Source organism: Convolutriloba macropyga, unplaced genomic scaffold (genome assembly GCF_964194025.1).
Source record: "Convolutriloba macropyga unplaced genomic scaffold, txConMacr16.3 SCAFFOLD_4686, whole genome shotgun sequence".
In the NCBI taxonomy this organism is placed as follows: Eukaryota; Metazoa; Xenacoelomorpha; order Acoela; family Convolutidae; genus Convolutriloba; species Convolutriloba macropyga.
Genome location: NW_027451436.1, coordinates 1 through 20,315, shown reverse-complemented (window position 1 = coordinate 20,315; position 20,315 = coordinate 1). Strand labels below are relative to the sequence as shown.

At 36.1% G+C, this 20,315-nt stretch overlaps 1 protein-coding gene across 1 annotated transcript; it reads left to right on the top strand.

Moving 5' to 3' along the window:
* Positions 1-9,307: 9,307 nt before the first annotated feature.
* LOC142356691 (uncharacterized) lies at positions 9,308-17,863 on the top strand (the record flags this gene model as incomplete). The annotated part of the gene is made up of 5 exons (XM_075408514.1): positions 9,308-9,509; positions 10,253-10,384; positions 14,045-14,183; positions 16,899-17,063; positions 17,639-17,863. Coding segments are annotated over exons 2-5 (583 nt in total), but the record flags the coding sequence as incomplete, so codon positions are not given.
* Between the last annotated feature and the right edge of the window lie 2,452 nt (positions 17,864-20,315).

Genomic DNA, 20,315 nt, shown 5'->3' with positions numbered 1-20,315 from the left:
TTTGAATTTCGTTTTTTCCGAGTAGTTATCGAGGTTTAAAGGTTTGTGTGAACACAGGACATTTGGCATGATTATGTTCACTTTTAGCTTATTTTTCGTTCAAATTGTGATCTTTTCTATAAAAATATCAATTCAACACTATATTTTCACGCTACTAAATGAAACATTTTTTCATTATTAATAGAAGAACGGCAACAAAAATGCTATTTTTGGTCTCGTGGGTAAGTTTACTATAAAAAAAAACTCGAACTCTCTTTGAGAGCTGTTAATTCAGAAAAACTTATCAATTTTTTTGTTTTTTAACGTCATTTATAGACTAGCCATTTTCCATATCAAGATTACGTCAATGGCGAACCTCACTTACAATCAAATGAAGCCCAATGAACAAAAAAATAGTTTTTGAGGGATCATACTTGTTTTCTTTGGCTTCTACTTGGACTTTTCGTAATTTTTAATGAAATTTTGATTTTTTTGAGATTTAATTAAATTTTTGCAGATCTATAGCATAAACTTGTTGAATAAAAGTACAATAGACTCCTTAAAGAGCGTTAAGTGAACCTATCTAATGCTTTGAGTGGACAGCTAATGGCTGTTAAGACATTAAAAATAATTTTTCGAAATTCTCTTGAACATTGACCCATCTTAAACCTATCTTTTTGAACTGCATGTTATTTTCAGTAATGACAGGAAATCTTTTTTTACTGCAACCAAATTTAATCTGGAAAGCGATTTTGACTTGTAACTATTGGTTTTATGACTTCGATGGCACGAATTTCATATTTTTTTGTATTTTTGGATATTTTTTTCTCATTATTTTGGTTCCTTTTGAAATCTTATAACATTATCATAACGCTGATTGTTCTCATTTGCTTATAAAAAACGTTCAATGGATCATAGATAAGGTTTTCAGAGAAAAGCTTATGTTTTAAATAGCTCAGACAATTTCTTCTCGCACTTTGCAATTGACTTTTTGGATTTTGCCTGTATTTGTTGTTGTTTTCATAACAATAGGACTTATTGTGAGGTCACATTGATGAATTATGAATGAAAAACATCATAGTGTTCCCATCGAGGCACAATTTAGCGTTTTTATTGATTTCCCTTGAACGCTATTGAATTTAATGGCGTTGATATTACGTGTTTTTCGTAAAAATTTCATGGTTTTGATATACTTTTTCAAATTTGTTGATTTTGATGAAGTCTTATTTTTGAACGAAGAAGCAACTCATTGCTGTCAAAAAATATTTGAAGATAGAAAGCTTCTACCGAAAGTTTCATTTTGTAAAGGCTTCGACACATTTCTCTCTCCTTTTTACTTTGCTGTTTTTGACTGTTTTTTTTTTTAATTTTTTTTAGTCGTAAAACGCTGAGAGGTCTCATAATCTTCTAATTGAGCATTGAACAACTGATTTCACTCAATGCAGTCGGATTATAGTGAAAAGCCTTAAAGTTTACGATATTATTCGTGTTCAAAATGTTTTTAAATTTTTTAGTTTTTTTCTCTTTTCTAGAATGATGTTTTTTAGCATATTCGGGTAATAACAGATCCCAGTGATTTTCAAATAAGGTCCGAGTGAACTCATTTAATTGTTCAGTATAATTAAAGCTGAATTAGTATAGATAAAAATTGAAATAAGAGAAACAACAATGGCTTCAATAGTTTGTGTTTTCGCAATTTGTTTTTTTTTAGTTTCTCTACAACTTTAGTTCGCTTCTATAGCTTGGTCTAAACAAATACAAGTTCTATTTGATTTTGTATTGACTTTTTTGTAGGTTTGTCATGAAATAATTCGTTAAAGGCTAAGGGTTTTTGGGACGTATGAAGTTATGGGACGTTTTTAAAAATGCTGATTGAATTTTGAATTTTGCCTCATTATTTCTTTTTATCGACTTGTAACCTAGTCCCATTAAGGAAAAATCCCATCTGCTGTGTCGTTAATGTGTATAGCGAAGGTTTTATGTGATTGCATTTTGACGCTGTTATAAGGTGCTTTTAAATTTAGATATTGAGTTTTTGCCGTTTAATATTTTATTTGTGCTGATTTTGTTGTTTGTTTTTTTTTCTCGTAGTCTTTTTAATGGCAGATCTCGTGAGAAATTTAACGAGGCATAGCATTATGTTTTTCAATTAGTAGTTTGGGTGTGTAAAGATTTTTTTTAACTCAAACATATTTTTGATTATCCCTTCATTTGTTTGACAATTAAGTTAAAAATGTAGATGAGCGCGGGTCGGAACATGATGTGCGAACGCACATTAACGAGCCTCCTTGTTTTGATAAAAATTTTGATAGTTTATTTGGTGGTCTATATCGACATTATGATTAAAACATATTTCTAACAAATCTATTAACAAAATTTGATATTTCTATGAAAAGAAGATACCGACAACTTAATAAAAACTCCTCTGCCTCAAAATTGGATTAGTTATTCCTGCAATCTTTGGTGGACACTGTCACTATATGAATTGTGACAAGAAAAACTGCTACAAGGTGACATAAGCTATGCAATTGTTGTAACCTCAACGAGAGTTGATTAAAAACACTACCACGCGGTGTTTGTTGCCCTCTAAATGTTATTCAGCAGCTCCGCTTTATCTCGGAGTTAAATGGTTTTTGCCATTAGTTCCTAATGACAAAAACATGTGTGTGTGTGTGTGTGTGTGTGTGGTGATATTCATTAATCAACTTTCACAGCGATACCAACAGTTGCATATATTATAAATGAAATAAAAATAAGTTTAAACCAACCCCCCCCCCCCCCCCACCAGAATACTACTTTTCTCGACACTATTGTACGGAGAATTGCTAAATCTGTTGCAACATTAGAAGGATTGAGATTTTCAAGGCAATTTTAGGATAATTTGAAATTAGTTTTTTTGAAAACTCAGATATACACTGCAAAAGCACACCTGATTTACATTTGGCTAATTTTGCCCTCGTGGAATTCGGTTACGATAAATTGAGGAATTCAGGCTACATCCTTTGTAGCCTAAGTTCTGCAAAATAGATTTTCCTAATTTTGTGGAATTGCGTTCAAAGCGGAATTTAGTTGCCAAATCGGGTTACACAATTCTAGAATTTGGCAACCAAATTCTACATTATCGCAATTCACAATACAGAATAAAGAGTGTACGAAAGTGTTTTTGTTAGAGTGAAATAAGACCGTCTAAAAAGTGTCATGAGTGTAAAAAATTGTCATTCCCCTGCTAATTAAGAGTAGAATTTGCCTTACATCCCTATTATCAATCAATAATGGTGGAATACGGGTGGACATCTCGGCCCGGCTTGTTATTATTTTCATGCGTTGTCATGCGTTTTGGAAAGTTCAGCAAAACGTGTGGGTATTACCTCACACTAACAGGAAGAACATTTTTCTTACTTAGAAGATGGTTGTTCACGCGCAAGGAGTCTCGGCGCGATCAATGAAATTTTGCAAAAGATTATTGTTCTCGAGAAATAGAAATTACCAAGGAGTTCGGATTTGCCTGTGCGTCTTTGTTCACTTTCGAAATATCTGAAAGCAAAGCAATGTAATTGGTGACCTGTTTAGTTCATTCTTAAGACGAAAAAAATAACTGACAGCTTTGACAGAGACTTGTCAATTATCGGGTTAATGTTGACTCAAGACTCTTCGAGACTTGCATTTTTTTCTGAATCAGCGCTGATTACGACTGAGTTCAGTTCGTGCGAGAAACTTGCGTGAACAGGTAAAGCGCGAACAAATAAACTTGCGTGAACAGGTGAACAGGTAAACTAAGGTAAGGTACCGCTAATAAAACTAGCGGTACCACACTCACATAGGCATGGATCAATGCAAAATTTGTTGAGGGCAGATTTAAGCCAATGTTTTCATAATATATTGGAGTTTAAAGTTTTAGCCAGAACTTACTTGCCAACAGTTTTTTTCGTGTAGTTTTTGTAAACTGTTGGGTTATGGACTTTCGCAAGCGGAATAAAAAGCGTTTTTAACTAAGTAAAAGAATTAATTTCTCAAAAAATGAGAGAATAACAAAATGATACTTTACAGTAGAATTTAGAGATTTACAGGAGAGATCTGATTATTAGATCAAGATGGTGATTTGAATTTGGGGATGGAAAAAGACTCAAAAATCAGCTGTATATATACCCATTATCAGTGTGAAAAAGTCAAGATACAAAACTAATCTTAGCACCGTGATTTATAGTGGGGGTCGCAAGGGTTACCCAATATGGTTTGCTTCTGCAAATCAGTCGCAAAGGGAACCATAAATGGAATGCATTTGCACTTTTCTAAGAATTCATTCACACTTCCGGAGATATCATCATCATTTAATACATGCTGGGAAGATTTTACATCAATTAATCTAACTATAATAATAGTTATCTAGATTCACCAATTTGAACCGAATATTGATTCTCAGCACCATTTCTTGACGATTCATTTATATAATTTCTTTGATCAAAGTCATATTGCTTGTCTTTCTAATCTGGTAAGTCAAAACTTTCTTTCTAATTCTCACTAAGTTTAAGACTATAGTTTGATCGATATTCTAACACCCCCACTCAGACTTGAGCTGATTGCCTAGAGTCTGCTCCCATCAAAACTGCTCTGAATGTTTCCACTTTCGAAACGGGTAAGGACTTTGTGAAGATATCCGCTGCCATTTTGTCTGTAGGAACGTAATGAATTGAAATAGTCCCATCCTCAGTCTTGTCACGAATGAAGTGAAACTTTGTTTCGATGTGCTTGCTCCTTTTGTGCATGACTGGGTTTTGGCAAACTCTGATACAACTTTGGTTGTCCTCTCCAATCAATTGCTATTGGACGTTTCTGTTGGATGCCAGAATCCTCTGGAAGTTGTTTCAGGTAGAGTGCTTCCTGAACTGCTGCTGCCATGCCCTGTTATTCTGCTTCTGATGAAGAGAGAGCAACTGTGGCCTGCTTCTTGACACCCCAGCTGAGTGCTGCGCCACGTCCGTTGAGCTTGAAGTAATAGCCCGTTGTTGATTTTCTGTCGTTCACGTCTCCAGACCAGTCTGCATCACTTTCCCCCACTAAATCATTACTAGCCTCTTTTGTGTAACTAATTTTTAAACCTTTTGAACCTTGAAGATATCGCAGAAGTCGTTTTCCGCACATCCAGTGTTGATTGGTAGGTGCATTCATGTGTCTGGACAGAATGTTGACTGTGAACATGATGTCTGGCCTCGTCTGTTTGGCCAGATACAGAAGTGATCCAACCAAGCTTCTGTAGATCCTCTGGTCCACTTCTTCGTCTCCGTTCTGAGCTGTCTGAAATTTAAAATTCAAATCAGCTGGAGTTTTTGAGGGTTTGCATTGTTCCATTTGAAACCGCTCAAGCATTGTTTCTATGTAGCGTTCTTGGTCGACTGTGACTTTGCCCTCTTCTCGTCTGATTCTTAGACCCAGAAACCAGTGTAGTCTCCCTCTGTCTTCCATGTGAAAGGTTGCTTCTAGTGCCTTCTTGACATCAGAGACCACTGTCATACTTCTTGATGCTACTATGATGTCGTCAACCCAGACCAAGATGAAGGTGTGATCCTCTGCCTCTGATCTTGCTAACAAGCAGTGATCGTTCCTGCTTCTGGTGAACCCCTGTCTCAGTAGGAAGTTTGCCAGCTCTTTGTACCAGTTGTTAGCAGCCTGTTTCAAACCATAAATTGATTTATTTAGTCGACATACTAACTTCTCCCCCATCTGATCCGCGTTTTACAAACTCCTGTGGCTGTTCCAGATACACTTCTTCCTCGATTGGTGAGTGCAGGAAAGCAGTCTTGACATCAAATTGGTGCATCACATGGCCCTGCTTCGCTGATAGCTGAAGTAGAATCCTGAATGTCTCTGGCTTACAGGTAGGTGAAAAAGTCTGAAAGTAGTCCAGTCCTTCCACTTGTTTGAAGCCTTTCGCCACATAGCGCGCTTTGTATTTGTCCGCTTGACCACTGGGTCCCAATTTCACTTTGTAGACCCATTTGCCCGGTATGACGTCCCTGTCTGTGGGTGGTCTCACTAGGTTCCAAGTCTCGTTGTCTTGGAGTGCCTTGACCTCGTCCTTCATTGCCCGGTGCCACTGGTCCCAATCGTCACCTTGCTTGGCTTCGGAGACTGTTTTGGGTTCCACATAGTCGCCCTCAGTCACAGCAAGATGGGTCCTGACTTCTCCAAAAATTGCGGAACATTCCTTGCTCGTGTCCCTCGTCTGGGCTCTGCTCTGTCCGCGTGTTCCAGTGCATCTTCATTGAAGCCAACTGTCTCTAGCTGTGAGAAGTCTTCTGTGTCACTGTCTTCCAGTGACTCTGAGTCTCTGTAACTCCCTCTTGTTGCAGTAGATCCTTCATCTAGTGCTATTTCTCCAACATCCGAGGCCTCTTGTCTCAGTGTTGTTTCTTGAGTTTTCACGCTCCCTGCGTCAAGCCACTCCTCCTTTATTGCAGTAGATGTGTCCTTTCGTTCTCTGTTGTCATCATCTTGATGACCATCATCTGGGTGCCAGATTCCCAGTTCCGACCCATCATTTAGTAGGTCAGCCGTTTATTTGTTGTCAGGGATTGAGCCCACTTCAGACTCCTTGATGATCACATCTCGAACTGCCATCACCTTGTGTGTGTTGGGTATGTACACCAGGTATCCGTTTTCTCCTTCAGTGTAACCCACAAACTTTCCTTCCAGTGCCTTGGGTTCAAGTTTGCTGACGTCTCTGTCCCTCTTCCTCATGAAGACTGTGCAACCAAAAATAGGTAATTTACTAATTGGAAGCTTAGGTTTTATACCTCTCATCACATCTGCTGGGCATTTTTCTTCTCCTTGTCTCACAACCAAATTTCTGATCCTTGCTGCGTGAAGAATTGCTGCTCCCCACATCATCTTGGGAAGTCCTGAGTCAATGAGCAAACATCTTGCCATCTCCAGCAGCGTCCTGTCGCACCTCTTAGTTAACCCATTCTGTTGTGGCGTCTCTGGTTTGGTCTTTTCCTGTAGAATGCCTGCACCTAAGAAGTACGTCTTGAACTGCTCTGAGAGAAACTCCTTCGCACTGTCTTGCCTCAGCTTCTTGGGCGTCCCCACACTGAGAACAATTTTCTTCAGGCTGGCCAGTGCTTCACTCTTTGCCTTAAGCAAGTCCACAAACACAAACTTCGTGTACTGGTCTGCAAACACTATGCAGAACCTGAACCCTGACAGTGACTCTACTCTGAAAGGTCCCATCACGTCTGTGAACACCCTCTCCAGCTTCTCTTCTACTTGGGTCTCTGCCACTCTTGGTACTGGAGTCTTTGTGATCTTGGCCAATGCACACACATTGCATACATCATCGAGTTCGCCCACTGTCTCTGGTGCATTCCTGACCACATCCGCTTGATTCAAATGACCCAATCGTCTGTGCCACTTCCTTGCACTGTCAAGTTTCACGCTGTTGGAACTCATCTTTAATTCTAGAATGCTGCAGGGTAAGTAAAACAAATTATTTTCTTGTGTTAGTTTTACCCGAGTTCCCTTCTGGAGTTTCATGCAGCTGTTTCCTCTCTCGAAAGTAAAGCTATGTCCCCACTCCGTGCATCTTGAGACTGATAGGAGGTTTGAAGAATAGTCCGGCACACACAGAACATTTTGAGTTCGCATTGGAATTCCCCTTTGTTTGAGGGTATGCTGATCCTCACACAGCCTCTGCCCACCACTCTGGAAGCCTCTCCGTTGGGATTTCTGACCACTGATTGAATGGGCACAAAGTCTAAGAACGCATCGATGTTCGTCACTATGTGATCTGTACAACCACTGTTCACTAGCATGCGTGCTGTCTTTCACTGGGTAAGAGCTACCCATCCTTTGTAGCCTAAATTCTGCAAAATAGATTTTCCTAATTTTGTGGAATTGCGTTCAAAGCGGAATTTAGTTGCCAAATCGGGTTACACAATTCTAGAATTTGGCAACCAAATTCTACATTATCGCAATTCACAATACAGAATAAAGAGTGTACGAAAGTGTTTTTGTTAGAGTGAAATAAGACCGTCTAAAAAGTGTCATGAGTGTAAAAAATTGTCATTCCCCTGCTAATTAAGAGTAGAATTTGCCTTACATCCCTATTATCAATCAATAATGGTGGAATACGGGTGGACATCTCGGCCCGGCTTGTTATTATTTTCATGCGTTGTCATGCGTTTTGGAAAGTTCAGCAAAACGTGTGGGTATTACCTCACACTAACAGGAAGAACATTTTTCTTACTTAGAAGATGGTTGTTCACGCGCAAGGAGTCTCGGCGCGATCAATGAAATTTTGCAAAAGATTATTGTTCTCGAGAAATAGAAATTACCAAGGAGTTCGGATTTGCCTGTGCGTCTTTGTTCACTTTCGAAATATCTGAAAGCAAAGCAATGTAATTGGTGACCTGTTTAGTTCATTCTTAAGACGAAAAAAATAACTGACAGCTTTGACAGAGACTTGTCAATTATCGGGTTAATGTTGACTCAAGACTCTTCGAGACTTGCATTTTTTTCTGAATCAGCGCTGATTACGACTGAGTTCAGTTCGTGCGAGAAACTTGCGTGAACAGGTAAAGCGCGAACAAATAAACTTGCGTGAACAGGTGAACAGGTAAACTAAGGTAAGGTACCGCTAATAAAACTAGCGGTACCACACTCACATAGGCATGGATCAATGCAAAATTTGTTGAGGGCAGATTTAAGCCAATGTTTTCATAATATATTGGAGTTTAGAGTTTTAGCCAGAACTTACTTGCCAACAGTTTTTTTCGTGTAGTTTTTGTAAACTGTTGGGTTATGGACTTTCGCAAGCGGAATAAAAAGCGTTTTTAACTAAGTAAAAGAATTAATTTCTCAAAAAATGAGAGAATGACAAAATGATACTTTACAGTAGAATTTAGAGATTTACAGGAGAGATCTGATTATTAGATCAAGATGGTGATTTGAATTTGGGGATGGAAAAAGACTCAAAAATCAGCTGTATATATACCCATTATCAGTGTGAAAAAGTCAAGATACAAAACTAATCTTAGCACCGTGATTTATAGTGGGGGTCGCAAGGGTTACCCAATATGGTTTGCTTCTGCAAATCAGTCGCAAAGGGAACCATAAATGGAATGCATTTGCACTTTTCTAAGAATTCATTCACACTTCCGGAGATATCATCATCATTTAATACATGCTGGGAAGATTTTACATCAATTAATCTAACTCTAATAATAGTTGTCTAGATTCACCAATTTGAACCGAATATTGATTCTCAGCACCATTTCTTGACGATTCATTTATATAATTTCTTTGATCAAAGTCATATTGCTTGTCTTTCTAATCTGGTAAGTCAAAACTTTCTTTCTAATTCTCACTAGGTTTAGGACTATAGTTTGATCGATATTCTAACATAAACAACAATTAATTGTTTTTGTATTAGACACGAGAACTTCATCAACTTCCGGGGCACTTCTGTTCACATCCCCACTGACATCTACCATGGATCTCTCCACATCAAAAAGGACCTGCACTGGACCAATGCCGTAAATCTCTTCTGTTTTTATATTGTCTTTTGATCTAACAAGAAAACGGTTTCTTGTTTGCCGATAGAGATTACTCGACAGGAAAATACTAACTTCAGAAGCCTTTCAATTAAATAATTTTGTTTCTGCGTAATCGCAGCGGAGCAGCATTAGGCTTTTTAGTCTGCAGTGCATTAACAGTAGCCTGATCTCAGCTGTCCTTTTTCTATTATTCCCCACATATCAGATGTTCCCCAATGTTCATTTGCTGCGTTCAATAATGGCTTACGGAATCTTGGAACTTAGTTGAATATTATAAAGGACGTTGAAGGAAAAAATTGCATAAGTGACTTTTATCGAAACTTCTGATTCGAGAATTTTTGTAGTCTGCGCGATTAGTTTCACATTATTCACCGTTGGTATGTACAAAAAGACACATTTAGGAATATCGGATTTAACTTACCAAAATATCTTTTAATTACTTCCTAATTGCCGTTGCAACATAGATTGCCGTTTACAAAACAGATTATGTTTGATAATTGGAGTGTATTTAAGAGTATGCCTCCTATTTTTCCAATTCGTAGATGGCAGCGGTTTGTAACGCAGTTGTGGGAAAAACTGTTAGAGTCTATTGGTTGTTAATTGAGCTGCTGTATCTACTACAAGAACAAGATACATTCGCCCAATGTAGGCGAGACCTAAATCTGCAATTTCCGGATTTTTCTGACTTATTGTCCTGAAAAAAAGGGGAATGCTGTTTTCAGTTGGACTACATCTTCGATGCGGCGTTGGGTGATGACGACCCGAATGATGGATTCAGACCCACGTGGCAGTACTTCGCCATGGCCAGCGGGGTCTTCAGACTGTATCCGATGAGTCCATTCGGAATGAGCAAGGTTGTGACGTCATTCTTTGAGTAACAGTTTAAGCGAGGAAAAGACAGAGTTGGTTTTCACAAATAAAAAATTAGCAATAGTCCGAAGTCAATAGTCACTGTGGGAAACCAACTGATAAGAGCAGACATTACGAGGTGTTTATAGATCCAGAATTAACATACCAAAGTCAACTGAAGGAAGTTAACTATGGATGGACAGGATGGAGTAACGGTTCATTATTAAAAAAACTTAGTTCGAAGAAGTAGAATAAACTGTCGATAGCATTTAAAAAAGACTCGGTAATGTGCGATCGCACATAAGGTTCCGACCCCGCTCATCCACAATTTTGGCTTGATTGTGTACCAAATGAGGAACATAGAAAAACCCAAAAATTCAATTATTTTTTTAAAAAATTAGTGTATGAACGAAAAGAAAGTCTCCAAGGCAAATAACTGTGGTGGAGTAAAAATGGCGCATAAAAACAAACAACAGCAACAACAAAAATGGAGTAAAAACAAACAACAGCAACAACAAAAATTAATTACATCAAAAACTTCATGTCCGTTTTAAATAACAAAACTTAATAACAAAGACAAAATACCGTCAGATAAAATTGATATTAAAAAAAACTTGTAATTCACCAAAAAGGTAAGGGAGTAGTCAATAAAAAACAGTAAAGTTGAAAATTTCGCTTATTTTTTTTAAAACAAATAAATTCGAAATAATGGAAACCATTAGAAATCAAATAAAGAATCCCATAGGTGTACGATTACCAATGCTTCCATAGAAGGAATTAAGAGCTGCCGGTATTCAATTTTTAACGCGGTTACAAAAAGAACATATCGACAACAAACAAAAAATCAAATAAAACTTGGCAGAAAATGCTTTCGAAACCGTAAAGCCATACTATGGCCATAAAAATGTGTTCAATTGCAACTTCTGCAAATAATGATAATGTATTACGTGGCCTCTCATCAATGAAGCCAGGTAACAAGTAGACAAAAATGGAAAACAAAGTGCACAAATAAGTAACACTTAAATTTTTTTTCGAAAAAGAATATTTCCAAAGACATGAACGCCATTATTTACAGAATAAAAAAATTAATGAATAGAAAAATTAAATCAAGAAGCCAATGAGCATTGCAATTATCAAGAATATGTCTTATGTCTACAAAAAGAACGTCAGACATGACAAAAATCAAAAATTAATTTACTTTTTTTTCGTGTTGAAGCCAATAAAGCCAGTAAACGAAATCTTTGAAAACATTAGACTGTGTGAAATTAACACCCATTTGAAACCTTCCTTTGACAACAATAATGTTATTATTGGCCTGTAATTAACGAGACTAGATAACAACCGGGCAAAAAAAGGAACAAAATTGAGAAGTTAAAAAGTGTTTTTTTTTTTAATTTGGAAAACAATTGTTTTCAGTGTCATGAAAGCTATCGGCTATCTACTAAAATCAGAATATCCTCTCATCTATTCCTCCATGAAAATTCAATGGAACCGGGTCATTGAACAGTAAAATTTAATACGAATAAAAAGACAAAATAAAAACGGCAGTGAAAGACATTTTGAAAAAATCAATTAAATTTTTCGAGAAAGTAGTGTCGAAGCCGTTAAAACCATAATCTATATCTTCAAGCGTTTTAATAATATCAATGTTGCTTTGTTTTAAAAGCCAATAATGTGATATATGATCTGTCAATAACGTGATAATGTGACAAAACTAGAAAACGTGAAAAATGTGCAAATACCTAAAAATTAAGAAAATTTGAAATCTAGTTTTATCAAAGCCAGTAGCCTTAACTTAAGGCGTAAAACCGCAATGAAGATTGAATTTGATTTCAATAGAAAGAAAAAGCATTCTTTCATTGCTGACAATAAGCTACAAGTTGACCAAAGAAAGAGAGAAATAGAGGCAAAAGTTCAATAAGTCATTATTTATTTGAAAAACAAATATTTTTAAAAGTCAAAAGGACCATAATCATTCAAGTAATCAACTAAATACAATAATGTGGAGCTTATTAGGAACCCAATTGGAACTATCATTAGTGCGCTTTTTTTGAAATGTTTTGTTTTGTAATTATTGTAGAAGAGATCGATTTTTTTTTATAAAAAAGACCGACTGTTTACAATCCTGATTATTTTTGGACTATACCAGTCCATGATTGGTCCAAAACTAGCCATGCTGTTTGTTCTTTCAGAACACTTAGAATCAAAAATAGATGCTGCGTGTTTGATAATCAACGAATAAATTTAGCAAAAATTGGCGAAGTTCTAATTACAGAGCACTCTCATCGGAATTTGATGTAAAAAAAGCCCCATTTTGAGTCAAACACAAAAAAAATTTTGTTAGTGCTGTTTGGGTCTGTACTTCCTTTAAATTTAATCAAAATGGACTAAAGAAACTTATTTCGTGCTGTTTTCTAAGAAAAAATCTTTATTTCGAAATATTTAGCCAGAATTTTTGACAAAGAAAAAAATTAAAATAGCCTACAATATTCTTGTGTTTTTGTTGTTTTTACAAATAAAAATCAACAATACTTTCAAAAAAATTAACAGATTTCAGCAAAATTGGCAAAGTTTTATTCAAAAATTCCGGAAAAAGTGAATAAAATCTCGCCAGAATTCACACTATTTTCTCAAAATTTAAACCTCGATAACTCCCTGTAATCAAACCAAAATTGAAAAAATCTTTTCAATTCCATATTCTACGCTGGTCAAGCTTTCTAATGATACCAGTCTCAACTCTCTACGATGAATACATCGGTCGGCCAAAATTGACCGAACAAAAAAAACCCGTTTGAGTATATAGTTCCTTCCCCCTCAAGAGGGATCGGAACAAAAACTCGGAGAACAAATTGAAACAACAAATAAATCGAGGAATTCTTAAACGACACAGAAGAGCTCCAACCGAGGGTGAAGAAGGATGATTAATATTTAATTTTCACTAGATGATTTGGATCTTTTCTGTTTGTGCCCCCCCCCCCCCCCCCACCCCCAGTACGTTCTGCTCCCCCCTATTATAGAGCACGTGCCACTACATAGTAAATTATTATGTAAAAATATGACACGTGCATCTGGGGGGGTGCAAATAATATGCACCCACTAGGCTGGGGGGGGGCGCAAACGGAAAAGATCCGATGATTTTAAGAAAACTGAAACACAGGTTGTTTATATAACGACAATAATAGTGTTCGATTTCCAGCGACCCGGGCCGGTGTTTTGCTCAAAAATAACGGGGAATTTTGCTCAAAAATAACGGGGAAAAGAGTTAAAGAGTGTAAAAATAATATTTTTACGCCCTTTAGTGCCCCCTTAAAAAGAGTGGAGTAAAGAGTGTAAAAAAGTGTAATGTCCTCAAAATTACACTCTTACACTCTTTTCACCGCTATTTAAGAGTGTAAACGGTGGAATACGGGTGGACGCATCGGCCCGGGGAGCTTGGTTTCAATAAACTTCTGTGGGTTATAAGTTAAAATGTTATTTTTATCATTCGTAATCAAATAATATAATTTGTAATATAATTTGTATACCAGTTTTGGGCGCAGTCACTTGAGGTATTTTCACTGGGCGACAGTACATGTGGTGTATATATATATACACACACACACACACACATATATATATATATATATATATATATATATATATATATATATATATGGTGGTTGTAGGTGTATGACTCGCGACTGCAAGACTGGTACATCAACACAGCCACCACCTCCAAGACAGTCATTATTGCACTGGACTCAAGTGGGAGTGTCACTGGATCAGTCTACAAACTCATCCGCCAAACAGCCATCGTACTACTAGGTAGAGATAAGACAAGTTATTCATAAGAAAAGGTCTTTTTGGTTTTGATTTTCAAAAGAATATGACTAAGAACCTTTATGCAGATTTTTTTTGCAAAATTTTGCGTTTTTAAAAAATTATAGAGCTAGATTTAAAAATCTGAAAGTTCAAGCTGATTACACTAATCACTACTTATCTCAGAAAAAAGATTGGAAATTAATTTGACAGACAGGTGTCATTAGAAAAGCCGGTCTCTTGTTAGATTCGTTTCCAACAGCATAAGTTTTCTCACAGTTCCTGAACCTCAGTTTCGTCAGATCCGTACTTTCGAATGTGACCAGGCTACGTTGAAATATTTTTGTTTCATTTTCTCAGAAAAAGTTGGCCAAAAAATGTTTTTATTCCTGAAATTTTAGATCCTACATTATTCAAAGTCTGTGGAGGAACTATTATCAAAAACGCCAAAATTTATTGACTAAACTTAATGAGTTTTTAATGACTAAACTTAAACATTTTTTTGTTTGCAAGTTTTCGAAGATTGAATAGCTATCAGTTCTATGAGGTAATTTTTGCTGCAGCAATAATTTTGTAATGACATCGAAGATTTCTCCGCGCGATCAGAAGAATCGGCAAAACAGTTTTTCGAGCTGATCTCCTATGAAAATCAATTTATAAAATATGGTGTTGGGGCTGAGCTTACCAACTAAATAACCATTTCAACGCAAAATTAAACAGTATTTAGAATAGCATGACAAGCAAAATTTAATGCTATTTTCTATCGAAGCAAAACTGATTTGTAAACTTTCAGGAACAATTATACTTAGTAACTATCATCAAAACGCGATTATCATACATGAAAGGAAGGAAACTAAAACCCAAACTCGAAGAACCAACACGATTCCCAAATCACTATTGCGACGTATAAACGACTGGTGAAATTCAAAAGCTGTTTGATTAAGAATCTTTACGATTGATTCGTTACGATTTCATTTCTGATACAGAATATTAGGCAAAACTTCTATTTAATTAACAAACTTCCCATGACATCCGGTTTGCAATGAAAGAGTGAAATAGTATGAGCTGATAGTAATCTGTAGACATCCTTATCTACAAGCAATCGAAGATGCAAATTTGAAATGTAAAATCATGTAACTAACATCATAAAATGAATTTGAAAAACTACCAGAATTCAGCTGAAACTCGATAATTTTGTCTGATTAAAATGACAAACAGTCAGTATTGAAGAGAAATTTTACAGCGGTAAAATCGTTTTTACCATGTTGTGTTTTTTTTAATCATCTTAGTGATTGTAGAGTTTAACTAACTTTGACCCTTTGAAAAAAGAATGTCTTGATATGCTGGCCTGACTTATGATTAACAAAGTTCCTAATTCAGAAAAATTGTACAAATTGAAGAGCTTGGTTCTTTTACTGCCTACAAGGTAGCCTAGCCTTGTTTAAACGTCAGCTTTATTGCAGCCAATTGAGAATCAAATATTGGTTTATGAAACTATACCAATTTGTACAAAATTGACTTTTAGTCTGAGCTCACCTCTAGGATAGAGTCTTGCTAGCATTTTGGAATTTTGCTTTTGATAAATCAAACACTTGGTTGGTTAATCAAACAGTTGTGACTTGATTGGAGCCAATTTTTTAATTTCCATTTTCAACTAGAGTAACAAAACACACAAATTTGGTTGTTTGAATTTGAATTTTTCTGTGCAACAGATTGTTGAGCAGCAAAGCTGAACTATTCGTTATGGCGAATAATTGAGTATCGATTAGTAAAACGGTAAACTACACAACAGCAGACAATACATTTCACAAAGCTTCATTGCAGAAAATTTGTCTGGACAGGTTCGTAACCGCTGATGAAACTGGGCGATGTAAAGCTTTCCCTGTCGATGATAACACAGCAGCGTTTACTCAAGCATCTTTTTATTTATAAAATTTTTCTGTAAAAAGGCCGGAGCCGGAGAGACAACAATTGCATCATCGCCTCCGGTCAGATTATCTGCAAGGAGTTTATTTAAAAAATTGAAAAAGTCAATAAGCGTAAATTCAAACCTCAAATATGAATCAGACTGAGCAAAAAGTAAAAGCTAAAAGTTTCATGTTTTCTTTTTGCAAAAATTTAAGATTGTCATTTGCTTTTTTAAAATTTCAATCATTTGAATTGTCGACAGCTGATATCTCCTCCGTAAAATATTTTTCTAGGGTTGAGAGGAATTTGACAAAAACTAAGATTCAACATTATAAGCAAATTTTATTTAAAAACTGATTTTAGTAATAGCCATACATGATTAGTTTGGAAGCTAACTACCCAGACAAAATCATACAACAGCAGAAAATCTTTTTTTCAAAGCCGATTTAAGTGCAAATAACAAGCCCAGTTATAAGAATTAGATTTATAATTTAATTAATTAGTTGAAAAAAATTGCTTGTTATAAAGGTAAGGAATTTAACATGTCAAGATCTTTGCAGGATCTATATTTAACAAGTTCTGTTTTTTTGGGTAAGCGTTATACAGTAGAAATTTTGCAAGAAAGAGGGACGATGAACATACCAAGAGAGATCAATTCTCAAAACTATTCTTTCTATCTTGAAGTAGTTTCACTGGGTTATACTTTTTTGATCTGGGCCAAGACTGGATAAATTTTCTAAATTTTATCATAAACAAAATTGCCTAATATTTTGAGATCTAAGATGGTTCACATGACTAATGTTTCAATTTTAGATACATTGAACGACAAGGACTTCGTGAGCATTGTCTTTTTCAATGACCAAATCCACCCACTGGTTGTGTGCAATGAAGATTCAGATTACGACAATACAAACACACAGTCCCCTAATGACGTCACACGCGATGACGTAACAACAACAACTGATGGTTACCTACCGGGTGAGTGTGGGTGTTTAAAAGGTCTCAACCTAAATTCAAACAAGCACACCAGTGTTACATAGAAACAACAAAAAGTTTCTATTTATTTAACTTTCAAGGATTCTCTATGATCCAGTAAACACCAGAGATATCCCACCGATAGATTTTATATGATCAGCGAAAAAGTGCCAATAAACTATCAACGATCCATCGATGGGGTTGGAGTGTTTCTATAAAACTACCATGATCCATCGATGGAATTCAATGGGAGGCCATCCCGTGACTTGATTTAAGTTACTGCAAGCTCTGGCGGTTGACCAAAAGGTAAAAGGCAATTAGCATGAACAGGTGGCTGTATTAAACTGAATCATTCAAACTACAATCCATTGTATAATATGGATTAGTAACGAATCATTTTGACTTGAGGGTATGGGTAAAAATTGCCAAAAAACGAGTGATGAACCTATCAGAGGTTTGACCGGTAATGCTGTCCCAAATTCTAGTTCTCATAGCAGAGTTGACAAGATGCATTATTCATCATTGTCGTTTCTTCAACAGACATGTTTTAGTTCATGTTTAATGTGATTACATAATAGGGGATCAAGTGACACACGTGACCCAGGGCGCATCATGGACGAAAGAGGGTAAAATCAAGTTCATCCAGGCAACCCCTCGGAATCAGGAACAGCTCAAAGAATTAGTCTGGATTCCTTTCGACACTCGAAACATAGCCAATTTCGAGCACATGTTCAAAGGGGCTTATGAGGCATTCAGTTCTGAGAGGGAAGTGAGGGGCGAGAGATACACATGCAGCGACATTCGTAAGTTGGAACAAGTTTATTTCTAGATCCCTGCATGTTTAAAGAAGCTTTGAAATACGCAGTGACCTGACCTGCCAGGTTGAGGACCCGGAGCGAAATCAAGTATGCACAGACAGTAGATGAACCGCACAAGGGGTGTGTCGTGAGTTCAAATTTACATCGTCAATAACAAGGCAAAAAGCACAAACATTTGGTGAACACGCGCTGTTCTAGACATAAAAACTACGCATTCTGGCTGTCCAGTCATGAGACCATCCACCTGAAAGGGTTTGGTTTGAACATACTTGAGTTCGGCCTAGAACAACAGTTCCGCCAGCTCTACTTTTTGTAGCAAGCAGAAAGCGAATAAACGTTCAGACAGTACAGTTGATCCTGCTTCCTTTTTTTTCTTAGGGAGGTTATTTCTTAGAAGGCCAGAGATTAAGATTCAATCCTTCTCAAACAAGAGCAATTAAATTTGGTTCAGGGAATCAGCATAGTTAGTCAACTAGAAAAATACGAGGAGAGCACAAAATTTAAAACTTTAAATCTGCAAGACGGAACAAATACTGTTTCCAAATTACAAAAAACTGCATTGAGATACTAGATGACATGTTTATCCTTATTATAACTTGTAAAGATAAGTTTGTTGTCCTGTTGCAATTGTGGTCATGGTGTCAAAGTCGTTCAAAGAAGCCGACTACAGTAGCTCAACAAAATTATTTGATGAAGTTAATGTTGAACTTAATGAAAGGTTCGAATGTCTTTGTGAAGATTTCATGCAGCTCAGGATGAATGAATTATTGTGGTCAATTCTTTCGCACAACCCAAAGCTCAATCATTACTTTTTCTTCTATCATGACAATATACATTTGAGATTCCATCACGACATTATTTTCCGTAAAAATCTTCTTCTTATGTTTTTACTTCAAACGTCTACTTGAATTTGTTATACTAACAAGTTCACCATCCGGATCTATAAAGTGAATAATGGGTTTCAGAAAATCCAAGAGCAGTACTGGCCTAATCCGTACACAAAATTGAAATTGATCTGCTGTTTAATAAGCCAAATTTTTTACTAAAATGATCTAATGTATAATTTTGGGAAAAAGATTGTTGAGCTTTCAAGTAAGTTCCTCGCGTTTCACGTCACATAAATCGATAACAATTCAGAGTAGAAATTGGTCATTGAAAAAGTGCAGGAGCTATAAGCAGGCTTTATGATCAATAGGATTTTATGTGTCATAGTAACCTATTTTTGCTTATATAAAAGCAGTAGCTGGCTTATTTTGAGATCCGGAGACATTGAAAACGATCCCGAGCAAAATAAGTAAAGGAAAGACATCTTTTTTGAATTTCAACATTACTGAGATAACTTAAAATTTCTGCTGATAAGCACATCAAGAAAACAACATCAGTTTAAAAGTTGACGAATGACATTGGCACTAACTGCATCCGTGGTCTGTTTCAAAGACGTCTGCATGAAAACATAGACATAGATCTGAAAAACCACAACAAAACAAATCATCTTGTCTTTCGCAAAGATAGATTTTGTTCGAAGTATGTATTGTTAATTGTTCTACTGACTGTTTATCTAAAATTACCGTCGGTTCTAGCCTTCACATGCGCTCTCTTTGATGCGCATTGAGCTGAATTTATTTGACCAAGATTAGAAAAAATTAGCAAAAAGAAACACTTCTTTTAATCGGAAAAAAGTTTTTACAAAGATATTCTAAAGCAAACTGCTAGATCAGTCGATGAAGCAATTACGGATAACAAAACAAAATTTTTTAATGCACGTCTATGATATCATTTATTCGAAAAACAAAAGGAGGCAATTTTAAGAAGCCATCGCCCAAACGTACGATATAAAGGTGACCAATAAGCAGCATCCAACTATAGTTAAAGATAAATTGATTTTTTACAGGATACTTTGTTTTTGACGGAAACAAATTTTTTCTTTATAGTGAAATATTGAACTTACCAAAAGAATCAAACCTTTTTGCCCATCCAAATTTTCTTGCGACAAAACTGAACAAGAACAAGTTTAAAAAAATTATGACACGAAGAATAACAGCCAAAAGATTTCAAAGAATCTATTAATCAATTGAAATGGCAGCAGAGTTTTTTAGTTCTACTGTCCTGGTGAAACGCTACAAGAATTTGAAAGAACTTGATTAGCAAATAATATTTCATGTGGCACCTAAATTATTTTTAATGGGAAACAACAAATCACAAGTCTCCCTTATCAACTGGTTCATTACGAAAGTTACCCATAACAAATAATTGCTCAAAAAACAAAACCTCATTTCAGAAACAACAAAATTTTCCTTTTGTTTCCAAATTAACTTTCAACGCGATACGTCAACTCCCCCCCCGCGCCCACACAAGAGCCATATTTTTTCCTGAGCAATTTTTCATTTTTCGTTCTTTTTAAAGTGTTCCCTTTATTCAAACTTCTTACGGTTTTTTA